General features: G+C 40.5%; 1 protein-coding gene across 3 annotated transcripts in view; it reads right to left on the bottom strand.

Moving 5' to 3' along the window:
* Positions 1-17,503, bottom strand: part of LOC117402050 (noelin-2) — a 110,828-nt gene that overhangs the window by 45,601 nt on the left and 47,724 nt on the right. The window contains exon 1 of one of the 3 annotated variants that reach the window (XM_059008060.1): positions 10,866-11,369. The exons of the other annotated variants lie outside the window; for them this stretch is intronic. Coding sequence (XP_058864043.1) covers positions 10,866-11,003 — 138 coding nt within the window. The 5' untranslated portion in view covers positions 11,004-11,369. Of the gene's footprint in view, positions 1-10,865; positions 11,370-17,503 lie in introns of those variants that run through there. 3 annotated transcript variants of the gene reach the window in all.

The following is a 17,503-nucleotide window of genomic DNA, read 5'->3' as shown; positions in this document are numbered from 1 at the left end:
CTGCAGGTCAGGGAGGGGACTGGTATACATCCAGCTTCTACTGATGTGAACAGCTTGCCCTCTCAGCCTCGAGAGAGAGAGACAGAGAGTGTGTGACAAACCCTGCCAAGACCTTTGTGTTAAATTACAAATGCGAGAGGCGGAAAAAATAAATAATAAATAGAGTAGGCTGCAGAAAATTTGTTCAGGTTTTTTGCAAACTTTGACCCTGGTTATAGTGTTGCATCATACAAGATTTGAGCAGCAATAGTAATGTGCTGGATGATAAGAGAAAACCAGGATGTTCTTGAACAACAGTCAAGAAAAAGTTGAATGCATACAGAACTTTATTTAATCCATCAAAACTAACTTTAAAACAAACCAAAAAATCTTCTTCAATTCTTTTTACATAACTCGCAACTTAAAAATGGTGAGTTAAAACTGTGAATAGGGGCCAAACAATGTTATATTAAGTATATTCTTCTAAAGTTTAATCTTTGGTATACAAAAACTGCTCCCTCACCCCCTAAGAGAAAGGGTGCTCCCTCCAGTCCAGAGCAGGCTTGAGGAATGGAAACTCAACTGCTCCCTCCCTCACCCAAAGAGAAAGGGTGCCCTCTCCAGTCCAGAGCAGGCTTGAGGCATGGAGACTGAACTGCTCCCTCCCTCACCCCCTAAGAGAAAGGGTGCTCCCTCCAGTCCAGAGCAGGCTTGAGGCATGGAGACTCAACTGCTCCCTCCCTCCCTCACCCCCATAAGAGAAAAGGTGCTCCCTCCAGTCCAGAGCAGACTGCAGGTGCGTGCGTCTGTCTGTCCTTTCTTTCTTTCGTTCCCCAGTCTCCAGTGCTGCCAATGCAGCTCCTTTCAAGGGAATCTAAATTCATTGTAAAAGGAAAACACAATGGATTTGGTTGTGTGCAATGCATGTCTTTTGAAATCAGATCCTCTTTAAAAAAATAAAGTGAGAGCAGATCAAACAACGTACATGACATCCCTGGGACTGGAGCAAACCTTTGATGTCAAAGAAGAGATTTCAATGAAGACGTCTGAAACTTTTTCCGACTGAAAAGCTGCAGTGCTGTATTTAACACTAACATATACAGTAGAACTTGTCATATCCGATCCTGTAAGATATGAGAACCTCTATTACTGTAACTGATGGACCTCTGGCTTGTGTCATTTACACATGCTGCTACCAAATGAAAGGTACTGGAGGAAAAGTGATCAATGCACTTTGTATGATGGGTCTAAATCAGTAAATTCAAGCTCTTAGCAGGACAGAATGGATTCAGGTGCAGATTAAAAAAAATACTTTACAAATTTATTTTTTATTCCTTCTTTTTATCTTTTTCACTAAATTGCTCCTTTTTAATGCCCTGCCTGTTAAATATTTAAAAACTAAATGACATGTCTCTGAGGCAGTGATAAAGTATACATGAGTTTTTGAAGACGCAGTATCCCCCAGGAAAGTTACTTTTTCAATCTTTTATAAAATTAACCTTTAAACGTAACAGGGTGAAGAAAGAACGGCGAAGCAAGAATGCCGCGGGAAAATATATTTAAGAATAAGCTTGCATGGGGAAGCACAGAGAAGTATGGTAAAATAACACTTAAAATAATTTCATCAGCCTGTAGCCCATTGTGATAAACTACAGCTGGGGTTTTTTTAAGAGCACTTTACAGCCCTGGAGAGTCTTCCAGGATTACATCAACCACCCCCATGGTTATCCCGGGGCTAAAACTTACACCTGTGTCTTATTCATACGTTGATCAAACCATTGCTGCAGAGTCACTTAAAATAGGACCTCAGTTTTACATCTCATCCGCAGGACAGAGCACAAGGAGGTTAAGTGATTTGCTCAGAGTCAGCGGCTGAGCTGGGAACTGGGAACCTCCTGGTATCAAGCCCTTTTCTTTAACCACTGGACCATCAAGCCTTGTGTGTATAAAGGAAGGAACTCCTCTGGGTTCGAACCCAGTCCCACAAGAAGGACCAGCCCAGCATGCTCGGGAGTTAGCCCACTGCAGCACCCGTCTCCAGATTAACAAAGGAGTAGGAAACTTAAAATGAGAGAAATCGAGAGACAAGTCGGCACATAGGATTCGATACACATGAAAACAAATAATAAGATTGTGAAAATATACTCCAGATTAAACAACATTTCATTTTTGCCAACATTTCCATCTTCGAGCAAGACTCTCTGTGAATACGGTTGCAGACTCCCACTGCATAGCAGTTTAATCCATTCCTGGTTTCACTGAGTTTAATCAAACACACATGAGCTTGTTACCTATACGCTGTGGCTAATCAAGCTTGTAGTTAAACCTGGAATGGGGGTGAAACTGCTATGCAATGGGAGTCTGATTGCCATGCCTGTATGGTGTATTTGTTGAGGTTCTCTTTGGCTTGTTTATCTGGACTGATCAGCTTTGCTTTAATCCTGCTACTCATCCCCCTGCTCTCTTATCCATTCTGTGTCGTATTTATAAAGGATGAGGCTGATCTGATTGCAGTGTCCACAGGAGATGTAGCTTGATCTGCAATCTGCGCTTATGTGCTGCTGTGATAACCCTGGCTGAGTTTTTTTTTCTTTTTACTGTAACATGGCCGGAAATAATCCTTTCTTCCATTCGTTTAATATTGTGAAGGAATATGCAAGCTTGAAAAACACCATGCTCATCCCAGCACTAATGTACAGCTACGGGCAAAAGTTTTGCATCACCGTATAGCAGTGGTATTCAATTACATTCTCTAGTGGGCCAGATAAGGCAATGTCCAAATCTGGGAGGAGGAAGGGGCACAGGGCGCCATGATGTGCGTACAGGTGGGGGGTTGTTTAAATGGTCATGAAAATCTGACTATCCAATCACACTTTACATACAGTATCAGAACGCTGCAACACTACACTTGCACCAATCAGCTAACACATCTCTGAAACAACCACTTCCAATGAACAATGTCTGATCACCATTTAATCATACAAATGCAAAGCACATTTTTCTGACAATATTTAAACATCTTGCAAACAAATCCCACTGTAATGCTATTAAAACAGCATGCCAGTTATTTTAATTTGATTAGAACTATAAATTTTGACACTCGCTCGTACCGGCTTCGTTTTCAGAAAAGTACAGCGCAGCAAGCATTCAAGTTTAATAGTTTTGTTGTCTCTCTTATTTTCTCTCGCAGTTTGTTGTTTTGTCTGTGTGTCTCTCGCTGTCTGGGGCTGTTGATGCGGAACCACTTTTTACCTCACAAATGTGTTTAAAATAAAAAGCAGAATTGTGGTTCTTTAGCTCAGTGGTTCTCAAACAGTTTTTGGTGGCCACATTAATACTAAAATTATCATATGAAAAATAAAGAAAATAGAAACATATGCACTTCTAAAGTTTTTCATTTATTTCCTTTTGTTCTGTATACCTCCTAATCCTGGAACTGCGTTTCTATTGAGATCCAGTCTCCTTATCTGCAGGCGGATTGTGAATTGTCTCACAGGGGATTGCTGTGAGGACCTGGCCTCTGCTCTCCATACAAACCACTCAACCCTGAGAGAGCTGGAGCTGGAATGGAATGACCTGGGTGATGCGGCAGTAAAACTTCTGTCTGCTGCACTGAAGGATCCAAACTGTAAATTAAAGAAACTGGAGTAAGCATTCCCCCACTCCTTTCCCATAGTTATACACACATACAGGGCTGTTCCTCACATGACTGATTCATGTGTCATGCATATTGAGTCCCTGAAATGTGATCTTGATGATCTTGTAACCATTTTAATGTGAATGTGATTAAAACCATTAGAACAGAGGTATGAAGGGATACCAGGGCCCAATCGATGAGCGCAGACCACAAGCCACTCGTTCCTGAACCTCTCGGAGTTCAAAGGTCACCTCTGCAGAGAGTTACGGATAAATGGCGGATAATTAAATTACAGCAGCCCTTATTGACAGGAAAAGGAAATAAATAAAAAGGGCTTAAAAACGACGACAAGCTGGTTACAAGGTTTATTTAGACGGTATTGGCAGAGGCAAGTGCATTGCAGTGTTCCTGGTGCTGATGCATTAGTGTAAAATCGATATGCTTTGACAGACAGCAGTTTCTTTTAAAGGGCCAATGGAATCATGTTTGAGATTTACAGCTATGGCCAAAGGTTTTTGCTTCATAAAGTCGAATGAAACCTGCTGAATAGTGTGACTTTAACATATTGAAATACATACCGCTTTGTAGTTTCCTGTAAAACGAAAAACCGACAAAAATTGAAAAATGTGACATTTTGAAAGTTAACTGTACTACTATTGCGGTAGACTTTTTTTTTTTTTACTCCTTTTTATAGTTTTTTTTTTCTTCTGGGCACTTAAAAAAAAATGTAAAACAGGCCTTGTTCATAGTCAAGTTTGTTAAAATGCCCTGAAGGTAATTTTAGTGTTCGGGGGGGTATACGCTTAGCTAGGGGCAGAGGTTATGGGGCGTAAGCTTTCCCCTCAAAACCTGCAGAATGCCCATAGTGTTTTCAGATGGTACTATAGTCCCTTTTTCTTACAGCAGTACTGTGATACAGTCCACAGTATGAGAATGCCAAGCTTATATTTCTGGAAACTAGAGAGCGAGAGTGAGAGAGATCCTGCCACTTGTGTCATCAATCTGAGTGGCGGTGTTAGTTTGTTATTGGATTGGCGTAGAGTAAAGAGCGCCACCTGGAGAAATGTGATGGAACTGCAGTTTGTTTTTTCACCAGCATTTGAACAGCGCTGCGCTTGTTGTAAGTTCTGCACCTTAGTATGAAATAGCCTGAAGGAAAGTGATTTAAAATTCTTATCCACTCCTAAACATCAACACATGAAACACATGAGTTTTTTTTTTCCCCCCACAGGTTAAATAAATATCCCTGTGATACTAACACAAAGTACCACAACAGTCCAAACTTAATTTCCTCCAGAAACTGAAATATTGATAAAAAAAAGCAAGGGGAGTCAACATGTCGAGATGAAATCAAAGGCAGTGTGGGAAAGTGGGTTGCAGTGCGCAGGTGCAGGAGTGATGCGGAGATCAATGAATGACAGACAACGATAATCCAAAGTGCAACAGTGTTTATTAATAATCCTGGTCTGGTGACCACAACTAATAATCCCAGGCATTACACAGCAATGTGTATGGCAATGTTCTAAATAACGGTTTGCAGTCCCAAATAATAACACAGTCAATTTACACACGCAAATACACACATGATCGCAAGTCCCGAGTGAGTGTGCGTGTTGTGAATTAGAATTTAATACGTGAACAATGGTGCAGTGTTGTCCAGGTTTGTGCTGGCCTTAAGCGACAGCTCCTGGATTGCATTTAGCCGTCTAATAATTACAAATCAAGCACAATATTAGCGACGTCAAAAACAAACAAACACTCACGATATTATCACGCTCCTTTCCTGTTTCGTCTGTAACCATAACAAAGAAACAGACCACTTCACTACGTCCCCGTATATATCGTCAATCATGTCCCCTTGGTTAACGATTGCAACCGCTCTTTCAATCCGCGGCTGCCACATCGCTTCCCTTCCGGGTCGAGGACTTGGTGTACCGTAGCTCCGCTCCCTTTCTAGATGGCCAACTTCCACCTAACCCTGGGAATGAATTGTCTGGCCATCCAGTCCAGGGCACTCTGTTCCCTTTACACAGCACCCTCACAGGTCGGGAGGGAGATTCATCACCAAGAATCATTCTGTCTCTATCACAGACAGAGTCACGCTGTTCAATTGCTCGAAGAAGATCAGTAACAGAGATCAAGCCGGTGTTACATAACTCACTCTTGAGTCCCCTTCAAACAGGGACATGGAATTGTTCACAGCCTTCTGGTTCAGTTGTCATGACATCATAACAAACCCAAAGAGCTCCGTGCCCCGTGGAGTTCTCTGCTCTTCCCTTAGAGAGTTCAAGAAAATACACACACACACACGCACAAATATATGACCCAGCAAAAGTCTATACATGATATAGCAAAAGCCATAATAGTAGCAGGCTCTAGAGCATTTTACATTACAATTTCAAAATGTCAAATTTTTCAATTTGTCATTTTTTTCGTTAAGTACATGGAAAACTACAGTACGGCATGTAATTCAATACGTTAGCGTAACACGGTTAGGGAACTCTCGTCTGGCCGGTTCAAATTGGAACCACTCCACTGACACATGGCCCCCATACCCTGCACACCTGACTGATTATTATTATTTATTTATTTAGCAGAAGCCTTTATCCAAGGCGACTTACAGAGATTAGGGTGTGGGAACTATGCATCAGCTGCAGAGTCACTTACAATTACGTCTCACCCGAAAGACGGAGCACAAGGAGGTTAAGTGACTTGCTCAGGGTCACACAATAAGTCAGTGGCTGAGGTGGGATTTGAACCAGGGACCTCCTGGTTACAAGCCCTTTTCTTTAACCACTAGACCACACAGCCTCCTGTTGAGTTGTCATCTTGATGCAATGAAAAGAGCATTAGGAACTTCCTCTATTACCAACTGCTGCTTTAAGAACTACTTTACGTACATTCACTAGAGCGCCTGTAGCTTGTTACACCGCAGACAGCCAAGAATGGATTTAATATGCCATGGTCTAATTGGGTACAGGGGGATGCTGCTGGGGATACCAAAGGGTCAGAGCTATTTTTAAGAGCCAGATTGCCCAAGTTAGCGGCAGCTCTGAGACCTAGGGATATTACTTTAGGACTGTCTAGCCCTTATGTTAAAATGATGCTGATACTTATGACGTCTACTGCAATATGAAATCAACTGCAAACAGTTACCATTGTCTGTTGGTTCATATCGACATACTTTTATTGAAACACTGATACAGGTATGTTAGAAATGCATGGGAAACATACAGAAACGTACAGTGATGTTATATTCAGCAAATCCCAAAAGCTGGACTGTTCCTATATTCATGTTTTGCTCTAATCTGTTTTGCTCTAATCTGTGTTGGTAACCTCTAATGTTATTCTGCTGTAGTTTATTCAATACACAAAGCACCTTGATAAATCTTGCTTTTGGAGATGTCTTTTCTCCTATGCCAGCCTGCTGTTAAAATTTTATTTTTGAGAAGCAGAGGAGGTTCAAAGCGTCCTGTTTCTTCTGAGTATCCAAACTTGTTTTTTTTTTTTTTTTTTTTTTTTTTTTACAAGCTTCTTTCAGTGACTGGCGAGTACACTCATAAAAACACATCTAGGATGGGAATAAGACTCCCATTGCATAGCAGTTTGAGCCATTCCTGATTATGCTGTGAGCTTAAGACACATCTGAGTTTGTTACCAATACACTCTGGCTAATCAAGGTCATAGTAAAACCTGGAATGGGGTGAAACTGCTATGAAATAGGAGTCTTATTTCTAACCCTGATATAACATGTATCCCACTGGACCTGGTCTCTGCAGCTCATTTAAAAAGAGTGGCAGGTCTAAAACTCAGTTTAAATATTAAATTACAAGCAAACCTAATGTGTTTAATTATACTTACTTTTAAAGATAATAAAAGCTATATTTAACAGACTCTCTCTCTCTCTCTCTCTCTCTCTCTCTCTCTCTCTCTCTCTCTCAGTTAGAGCTGTTGATTTCATCAAAGTCCCCTTTAAAGAATTTAAATTCAGGCAGTGCGATAAATACTCATGCTGCAATTACATCATCAGGCCACCTGGTGTCACTGTGTATGAAGTTACATTCATATCAGACGTGCCTGTTTATAATTAAACAACAACAATAAAGAAATTCTATCAAACCTGGTGACTGTTACAGATACGGCCATTGTTTCTTTTAAGCCACGTGCTTTCGTCCCACATCCTTATTCTCGATTCGACCATTAAATCTGCAGAGTGCCATCCTTCCCCAAAGCTCACTTAAAACCACCCTAAAATCATCATTAGAAACCTCTTGCTCGCTCAAGGGCAGTCAGCCGGGCATACAGTGATTGCAGCCTGGCAATAACGCAGAGTGCATTTCCAGGAAAACATTTTGTTTAAGAGTAAAAGTAATCCCTATAAAAATATATCATCTTGGATCAGCCGTCCTTTAAATACCAGTCGTGAGCAGAGATTATGCTGTACTGGACATCCAGAACTACAAAAAGAGAAAATTAATGCAAAATAATACGGAGGTCACATCAGTCAATCCCCAATACTGTTCCTACAGTATTAGTTCACAATCAGAGTGCAAATCTTTGAACAACTCTGCATGATACTTAGTGTTTTTGCTTTCAAATCTATCTATTTAAAAAAAAAAAAAAAAATTTGCAAAAGCTTACCAGCGGGATACCAATGGTTTACCAGGGGATGCCAAAACAAGAAGCGATTCCAAAACACTAAATATTAAAAGGAAACTTAATCAAATTAAATAAAAAAAAACAACGTTTTTGACTGTAAGTTCTTTCCCAATGCCTTCAACGTTGAAATTTGGGTTTGCGTATTTATATGCTGTGGTAAGCAGACTCCATCCCCCCCGATAGTCAAAACGCTTTCATTTAGTATTGAAGTGTAACGGTTATGGATGACCACACAATTACCAGCAATGGCAACACAATGGAGATGAAAGGAATACTGAGCAATGATACGGCAGCACTCACTGTCTGTGGTACTGCAGTGGGATACCCCAGTGTGCAGTCCTACCACATTGCCAAAATATGAAAATGTTACCGTTTTAGTACTGATAGTGCATGCTGTATTCTTACCACAGATTTGATGATTTTCGTAAGAAAACATCCATTCCCATGTAATATGGAGTTCCCCGTGGAAATTCACATTTCTGTAAGACTAGTGTAAATATACATATTTTTTTTTATCACTTAAAAATAAATACTGCAAACGTTTGTCTTATTGACTCACTGCCTGATACACTGCATTTAGGAACCTGGCAGCCGGTTTAGTTGGCTTCTTCAACGATAAAAAGACTGCAGCTGCATCAAAGATCGGAAATATTTCTGTCAAAGATCGCTCTGTCCAGTACAAGAAAGGGACATTTCACGTGTTTGTTGTTATTTTTACATTTATGTTTTTATTTTGTTTGATAATGGTGAAAATAGAGGAACGTTTGTTTTTGTTGTATAATAATAACTCTAGAGAAAATGATTGATTTTGAATGTGACAACGCTGTTTTTTTTTCTGCTTTAATAAATATCATGTTTAATAACGAAATAGCTTGAAAAAGACCTATTTTTAGACAATGAAATGCTGTGAAAGAAGCCAAAAATACTATTTTATTATGAGCTTAAGTCATTTCACATACCAAGGAATGGTCATATACTGTTATCACTTGCTCAATAGATTTGTGTGAAGGATAGTATTATAGCTACAAAAAGAAGAAGATGAGAACTGATATCAGTGGAATCCATACAGAATGTCTTCTTCATAATCGTGGGAGGTTAAAAATGTGTATAAAATAATCAATTTAGCAGATTGTGCCCAAACACAACTTGAAAGGTTAGGAGTCTATGACACAAATCTGAAGAAGATTTGTGAAAATTCAAGGTGGTTATCGTGTTCAGAGAGACAGACAGACACATAGGTATGGTCGGTGCAAAATCGTTTGAATGAAAACCCTAAAAATGTATTGACCCACACGCCTTTCACATCGAGAGCCTGGTTTAAATATGGCTCAGATCCCAAGTGGTGAACAGAACAATCACTGTGGAACAGGGACCAAGAATCAGACTGATATGGAGACTGTCCCCCTTCCTCACCCTGGAGAAAGAGTGTTCCTCCAGTCCAGGGCAGGCTTGAGACACGGAGACTGAACTGCTCCCTCCCTCACCACCTAAGAGAAAGGGTGCTCCCTCCAGTCCAGGGCAGGCTTGATGCATGGAGACTGAATTGCTCCCTCCCTCACCCCCTAAAGCTTGTGATAATGACACTATGTACGCTGGAAAGGGAATAGCAATGCCTAATATGTGGATGTTTTTTCAGCTTCAGAAATGATTTTAGCAAATGTATTTATTTATTTATTTGTATTTCGCTGTCTTGCAATATAATTGTGCAAAACTGCCCATTTCCTACAGGTTCTAAAGTCCATATTTTGTCTCTGCACCAATGCCATTTCTCTTGGATCCGATCAATAATTGTATGTTCCTGTATGTGCTTGTAAAATGCTAATATACTAGAACAGTGTTAACAGAACGATGCAGTGAAAGTTACAGTAATATGAAATAACAGAGTCCTATTTCGGTTCTGTGAAATATTTTGTATCAATAACATACTAGACCTGCATTATGTTACGCATCATGTAATAGTAATAATAATAATAATAATAATAATAATAATAATAATAATAATAATAATAATAAGTACCAGAACATAAAACTAACATTTAAAGAGTCGAAATTACTGGAAAAAAATATATACAGCCGAGTAACAGAGAGTAACCATGGTCAGAGCATCCCAGCCATTTAGATCTGAATTAAAACACAGTGTCATTTCAGAAGTGAGAGCTAGAATTGACACCATGAAGTTCCTACAGTGAGAGAGGCTTGACAGTTCTGCAGTACTGATATTAGACACAGGGCACTCGGCAATACTGATAATCAGTCCTCCTTATAGTTTCATCTCTGCTCCCTGGCCACGACTGCCAGCACCCTTCCAGCTATAACACCCACCCCCACATTTAGGAGGGGTCAGAATCTGCCCTGCATCAGCCCTGGGCATGCTAACAACACTCCAGTTAAAAGAACATATACATAAGTCAATAAATAAAAGTCAAGATTAAAAAAGGAGAATGCAGCAAACCTGAAAGCAACAATCCCAGCACACACGAACAGCACGTATGTTCTTATAACGAAAAAAGCTAGAACAAGATTGAAGACATCCACTTTTTTATTTTTAAAATGGTCCCGTAGCACCGCAAGAGATTTGGGGAACACTCACGATTTTATCTGAGGTCCCGCCACGGGATATCATGGTCCCATTGAGCCCCACCAGGGAAGGCAGCGTCTGTGACATCCAGTTGGTGACCATGGCCATTGTACTGAGCACGGCTCCGATCTTAAGCAGAGGCACAGTCATTTCGAACCGCGCTCCCTTCTGCCCAGGGCCCCTTCCGGCCCCAACCGCACTCCGGAAAATTCCAGCCTGAGGGCACGAGGCTACCCCCTCTCCTGAAAAAACCCACAAGTCAGAGCGAGAGAAAGAGAATCTCTGAAACCGAGGACCGGGTTTAGTCCAGTAGCATTCTGCTGCTTGCTCCTCCTGTGTGTGCGCCTGCCTGCTTCCCTCTCACTCACTCCAGCACAGACTGAGCTGGTTTGTGTGCGTCTCTCTCTCTTTATAAGCTGAGGAATTGAAAAGCAGCATCTACGCACATACACTTGCACATACTTTCACTGCACATCATCTTGCTTTATGCCTCTCTTCCTACTCTCTCTCTCTCTGTCTCTCTCTCTCTCTCTCTCTCTCTCTCTCTCTGATCTCGCATCGCTGGAGTGCCATCATGTGATCTTTGGACACTAGCCAAGGCTAGCCCTGGTGGGAGGGAACTTCACTTTTAACTAATTGCTCCCAGTCCTCTGGGACAGAGGCTGAGCAATCGAGCCCGATTCCGATTACAGTATTAATAATCTTGCATTGGAAGAGGCACACTTCACCTTCGTGTTTGAATACAAAATATAAACACACAAGTATAAATGTTAATCATTCAGCCTGTTTACATCTAGAGATCTTGTCAGGTAAAATGGACAGTCTAGACAAAATTAAACCACCACACAATTTGTGATTGAATTGCTCCCTCACCCCCCCTAAGAGAAAGGGTGCTCCCTCCAGTCCAGGACAGGCTTGAGGCACAGAGACTGAACTGCTCCCTCCCTCTCTCACCCCCCTAAGAGAAAGGATGCTCCCTCCAGTCCAGGACACGCTTGAGGCACAGAGACTGAACTGCTCCCTCCCTCTCTCACCCCCCTAAGAGAAAGGGTGCTCCCTCCAGTCCAGGGCAGGCTTGAGGCACAGAGACTGAACTGCTCCCTCCCTCTCTCACCCCCCTAAGAGAAAGTGTTCCCCTTCCAGTCCAGGGCAGGCTTGAGGCACATAGACTGAACTACTCCCTCCCTCACCCTCTAAGAGAAAGGGAGCTCCCTCCAGTCCAGGGGGGCCCTCAAATTCCGGTCAGGTTTGATGCTTTTTTATGTGATTGGACTTTGTGAGGAACTTGCCTCTGCTTGTGCTGCCGCAGCTCTGTGACTAAATCGAGAGGACGCTCTTTCTTTCAGTCTCCTGAATTGTCAATCAAGCGCCTTTCATGAGCACCAAAATAAATCCCAATGCTGGAATTTCTCATTATCGGCTTTCCTAGCTAGTCTAACACTTACTCGGTTTGCTCTGAACCCTGTTCGCTGTGTTTTCTTCATCCTCTTTAGAAGAATTCTCTCAATTTATTCATAGTCAGTTCTGAACATGTGGGGTTAGCGGGGGCACTGTTGTTTTTCTTCAGCTGCTGGTGTATTTGCTTTGTCGTTTCTATAGAAATTGTTTCTCCTGGGATTTCATTCCAGTGAAGTTTCAATAATAAGACCTGCAAGTTTCACAGTGGAAATGAACTTACTATGAAGCATGATATACAGCAGGACAAGATATGTATTTATTCAGTCCTGTGCTATACCATGATTCATAGTAAGATATGTATTTATTCAGTCCTGTGCTATACCATGATTCATAGTAAGATATGTATTTATTCAGTCCTGTGCTATACCATGATTCATAGTAAGATATGTATTTATTCAGTCCTGTGCTATACCATGATTCATAGTAAGTTCTAAACTGAAAACTCACTATTTTAATAATTAGCTACAACGTTTTGGGTTCCGTCCTTTTTCACATAGCATGAGAGACTGATGTTGTTTAAGTTATAGAGCTGTTTGCTATATATATATATATATATATATATATATATATATATATATATACACACACACACACACACACACACACACACACTCACACACACACATACACATACACTGCTGTGCAAAAGTCTTAGACATGATGCATTTTTTTACTCTGATGCATTATGAGCATCAACAATTTACTCAAAGCCTCCACTAGTGTTTTCTACTATTATAACAACCTTGACTTGCATAAAGAAGGAAAAACATTGAGTGTAGGCTATGTGGTCTAGTGGTTAAAAAAAAGGGCTTGTAACCAGGAGGTCCCCGGTTCAAATCCCACCTCAGCCACTGACTCATTGTGTGACCCTGAGCAAGTCACTTAATCTCCTTGTGCTCCGTCTTTCGGGTGAGACATAATTGTAAGTGACTCTGCAGCTGATGCATAGTTCACACACCCTAGTCTCTGTAAGTCGCCTTGGATAAAGGCGTCTGCTAAATAAACTAATATGAATAGCTCACATCACTCAATTTTCAAGGTGTGGTATCCGAAGCATAATCAACAAGTACAGAGAAACATCATCTGTAATTGACAAACCCAGGACTGGAAGACCCAAAAAGCTGTCTAACAAGGATGAGCAATACTTGAAGATAATATCCTTAAGGAATAGAAAGAAGAGGAGCGTTTAATTGACAACAGAACTGGCAGAAGGCACAGGTGTCGTTGTCCATCAAAACAACAGTATGAAGGTCACTTTTGAAATCAGGACTTAAGGGATGTGTTGCAGTAAGAATACCTCCGTTAAGAAAGGGGAACAAAAGGCTAAAATATACACAAGAACACAGAAATTGGACTATGGAACAATGCTTTGGGCTGTTGATGGATAGACAACGACACCTGTGCCTTCTGCCAGTTCTGTTGTCAATTCAAATTCATATTTATATAACTGGCTTTATTAGCATGACAGGAGTGATCCAATGTTGCCAAAGCATTTCAACACAAATATGACATAAAATAAAATGTTAATGACACACAATATCAATCCCTCCCCCGCCCCTCCCTCCTTCTTAACAGAAAGTAAACAATACAACTCTCCACCCCCTGTCTAATTTAAGAATAAACAGTGCAGTTCTATTGAGTGTCTCCACACTGTCCCTCAGGCTGGGACACACGTCCTGGGCTGCTCGCTCTGCTGTCAGAGCCTCCTCTCCCAGCAGGAACCGCAGTTTCTCAGGGTCAGGCAGGTGTGGAAACTGGGTCAACTGACTCGAGAATTTAGGGAGGTATCTGTCCCTTATTTGGCAGTATTTGTAGCAGGACAGCAGGAAGCGTGCCTCTGTTTCGACTTCTCCCAGCTCACAGTGACTGCACAGCCTGCTTGGTCTGGCCAGCCAGCTCTTTTTATGGCGGCCTGTTTCGACGGCCAAGCTGTGGTCACTGAGTCTGTACTTCGTTAGGGTTTGTCTTTGTTTGGGATCTTTTACCCTGATATTGTGCCAGGCTGAAGTCCCTGTTCAGGGCCCGATAGCATTCCAATTTGTTAATTAATTTTGTTTCATTATGCCGATGCTCAATGTATGTCATTTTATTATTGTGATCAATGGTTTTAAATGTTATTGCTGTCATGTTGTCATTGGCTATGTTGCCAGGCTGGTGTTTCTTTGCTAGTTGTCTCAGGGGGTCTCTCTCTGAGCAGAGCTGGTTGCTCTGGGATGCTTTGTGCTCATAGGAGTATGGCTCAGCCTGGCTCAGATGAACCCAGAATTTGGCTGCTCTTTTTTCAATGGGTAGCAGTAAGGGGAAGCGACCGAGTTCAGCCCGACACGCATGGTTGGGGGAGTTTCTCCCAACCATGTAAAATGTATATGTAAAATCTTTTTACAAAATTCTAAATGGGAAGTTTCAATTTGACTTATCCCATGTTTTGTAAATTTGTTTTGTCAATTCAACGCTTGTCTTCTTTCTATTCCTTAAGGATATTATCTTCAAGTATTGCTCATCCTTGTTAGACAGCTTCCAGTCCTGGGCTTGTCAATTACAGATGATGTTTCTCTGTACTTGTTGATTATGCTTCAGATACCACACCTTGAAAATTGAGTGATGCGAGCTATTTCACTCAATGTTTTTCCTTCTTTATGCAAGTCAAGGTTGTTATAATTGTAGAAAACACTCGTGGAGGCTTTGAGTAAATTGTTGATGCTCATAATGCATCAGAGTAGAAAAATGTAATCTGTCTAAGACTTCTGCACAGCAGTGTATATATATATATATATATATATATATATATATATATATATATATATATATAATCTCAAAAATACAAAATCAAAAAGGAAAAGGTCATGTAGAACACAAAAATGTGAATAATTGATAAAAAAAATCTATACTGTAAAACATAGTTATACGTTATATCTATCTATCTATCTATCTATCTATCTATCTATTACGTTCGTTATTTATTTAGACTATGGCTGGGACCAAATCAGAACTTTGACAACCCGCTAATCGCACTTAACAAAACTGTATTTAATAGCATTTTTTTTTTTTTTGTAAGTATCTTATTTCTTCTACTCATAAAAAGAAAACACTATTAAATACAGTTTTGTTAAGTGTGATTAGCGGGTTGTCAAAGTTTTGATTTGGTCCCAGCCTATATTAGATTATTTTTTATTAAAAATACACAGAAAATGTGCTGATCTTGTTTATCAAAATATCAGTGTTTTTGTGTTTGTGTTCATGTAGAAATCAGCAGACACAGTATTAGAAACTTACAAACATTGCAAAAGTAACAACCGATCAGAGCCCTGAAGATTGCCTTGGACTTTGTCTGGTCAAGTTGGATCCTGTTTTGATCTTGGCAGTCAATATAATACAGCTGCACTTTTCATTTTAAAGCACATTTCTGAAACGTCAAAACTTCTAATGCACATTGTAGCTATTATATTGTTTTATTATAATATATCATTTTATTTGTATGTTTGGAAGAAAATAAGCTCTTATATAAAAGTTTACTTTGGTCAAAGCATTGCAAAGTGTAATAAAGCCTAGAGAAAGCAGGGTAAACTTTATGAAACCCAGAGAGGTATGGTAAAACATATTAGACACCATGTCCATGCTAAACGTAACACTTCAAAATTATCATGCAAACGTACTGTGGTGAAGGAGTGGTCACACAGCCTTCTTGAATTTTGAATTCTCATAATGACTGCGCACAATTTGTTTTGCCTTCCAGCCAGATCGCGATACAAGCTGGCAAACAGAATCACAGTCACTGTGTGGAGGCTGAAAGGTCTTCCTTAGACTGGAGCACAGAGGTTGACCTCTGTTATAGCTTCACATGGCATTATAATAGTATGGTAATTCAACTTTGATAACATGACTCTAAGGCATTGGGAAGGGGCTTGGACATAGTGCCGACAGGAGGCGTGAAGAATCCTGTTTTATAATCTGAAAAATGAGGCCACAGCAATCCCAGCTTTAGGGCTGACAGACAAAGTTCCCCACGATGAGAAGGAAAAAAAAAAAAGAAAGAAAGACAGAGCAAGCAGGTAAAAAAATGTATCAAACTGAGGATTAGGGCCAAATACAATCCGAAACGTATTTAGGAGGCAAGGCGTGTGCAGTAAACGTTTGGTGGAGATCGTTGCAAAATGAAGGCAGTTACTGTGTTCACCATGCAGAGTGTGACAGACAGACAGACGGATGCAATCAGCGCATAAGGGAGAATCATTCACGCAAGACTGCAATAAGTGTTGCTATGACAGCATTATGTCCAGGGTAATGTGAGTTTCATATTATTCTGAGGGCAGTGCAGTGTTTTGTTATTTTGTACTTATGTTTCAATCGCCAATAGGAATGATCCAAGATTATATGCCTTTTTTTATATAAAAGCTATCCATGTAGTTTAATGGTTTATACACAGCTACTCCCCCATAGGATCAGGCAGGCAGGCAGGCAGGCAACTCCCAATACAGGAAAAAGGTATAGGACTAGAAAGTGGTACATCGTCAGAATGTGGTACATTGTCAGAATGTGGTACATTGTCAGAATGTGGTACGCGTACCAAAAACTTGACCCGTGTAACTTCTGAAAACGGTACGCTGTCCGTGCTGTGATTGACTGCTGCACAAATCACCATGAACAAGGCAGACTGTAGTTCACCCACGAAATCATGTGTTAATTTTAGATAACCCAATGTGTTGCTCATCAGTTAAAGTCAATTGTGAAAAAAAATGATATTAAAAAGAACTTTCTGAGCCAAACTCAGATTGTACCCTCTTTCAGATGGGCGTTTCCTTGTTTTCTGAGCTAAAATCATTTGTGCAAGCCCAGGCAAGTGCAGTACACGGTGTACCACTTTTTAACGCATACCACAAAATAACACAACACCAGTATAGACATACAGCTTTTACCTTTAAGATGACGTCTTTGTCTTATTCTAACTGCTTGAAAGGAGCATGTGCTTTTACTGAGAATCACTTTGACTCCTGTCCATAGATGCAGTACTCTGTAATATGTGTAAAATGAGATTCAATCAGATGAACATTGCCATGGCAAATGAGCTGATTTCTAATTTAATAATAATATTGCCTCTAAACATCCCATTACCAGTCACAGTTATGCTACTTAAGCTTCTCCGGAACAGTGCATATTGATGCACTTGGCTGTAACGTTAGAACTGAAACACATCA

This window comes from Acipenser ruthenus, chromosome 36 (assembly GCF_902713425.1).
Source record: "Acipenser ruthenus chromosome 36, fAciRut3.2 maternal haplotype, whole genome shotgun sequence".
Lineage (NCBI taxonomy): Eukaryota > Metazoa > Chordata > Actinopteri > Acipenseriformes > Acipenseridae > Acipenser > Acipenser ruthenus.
Note: the sequence above shows the minus strand (reverse complement) of the source record. Positions and strands in the feature narration are given on the sequence as shown.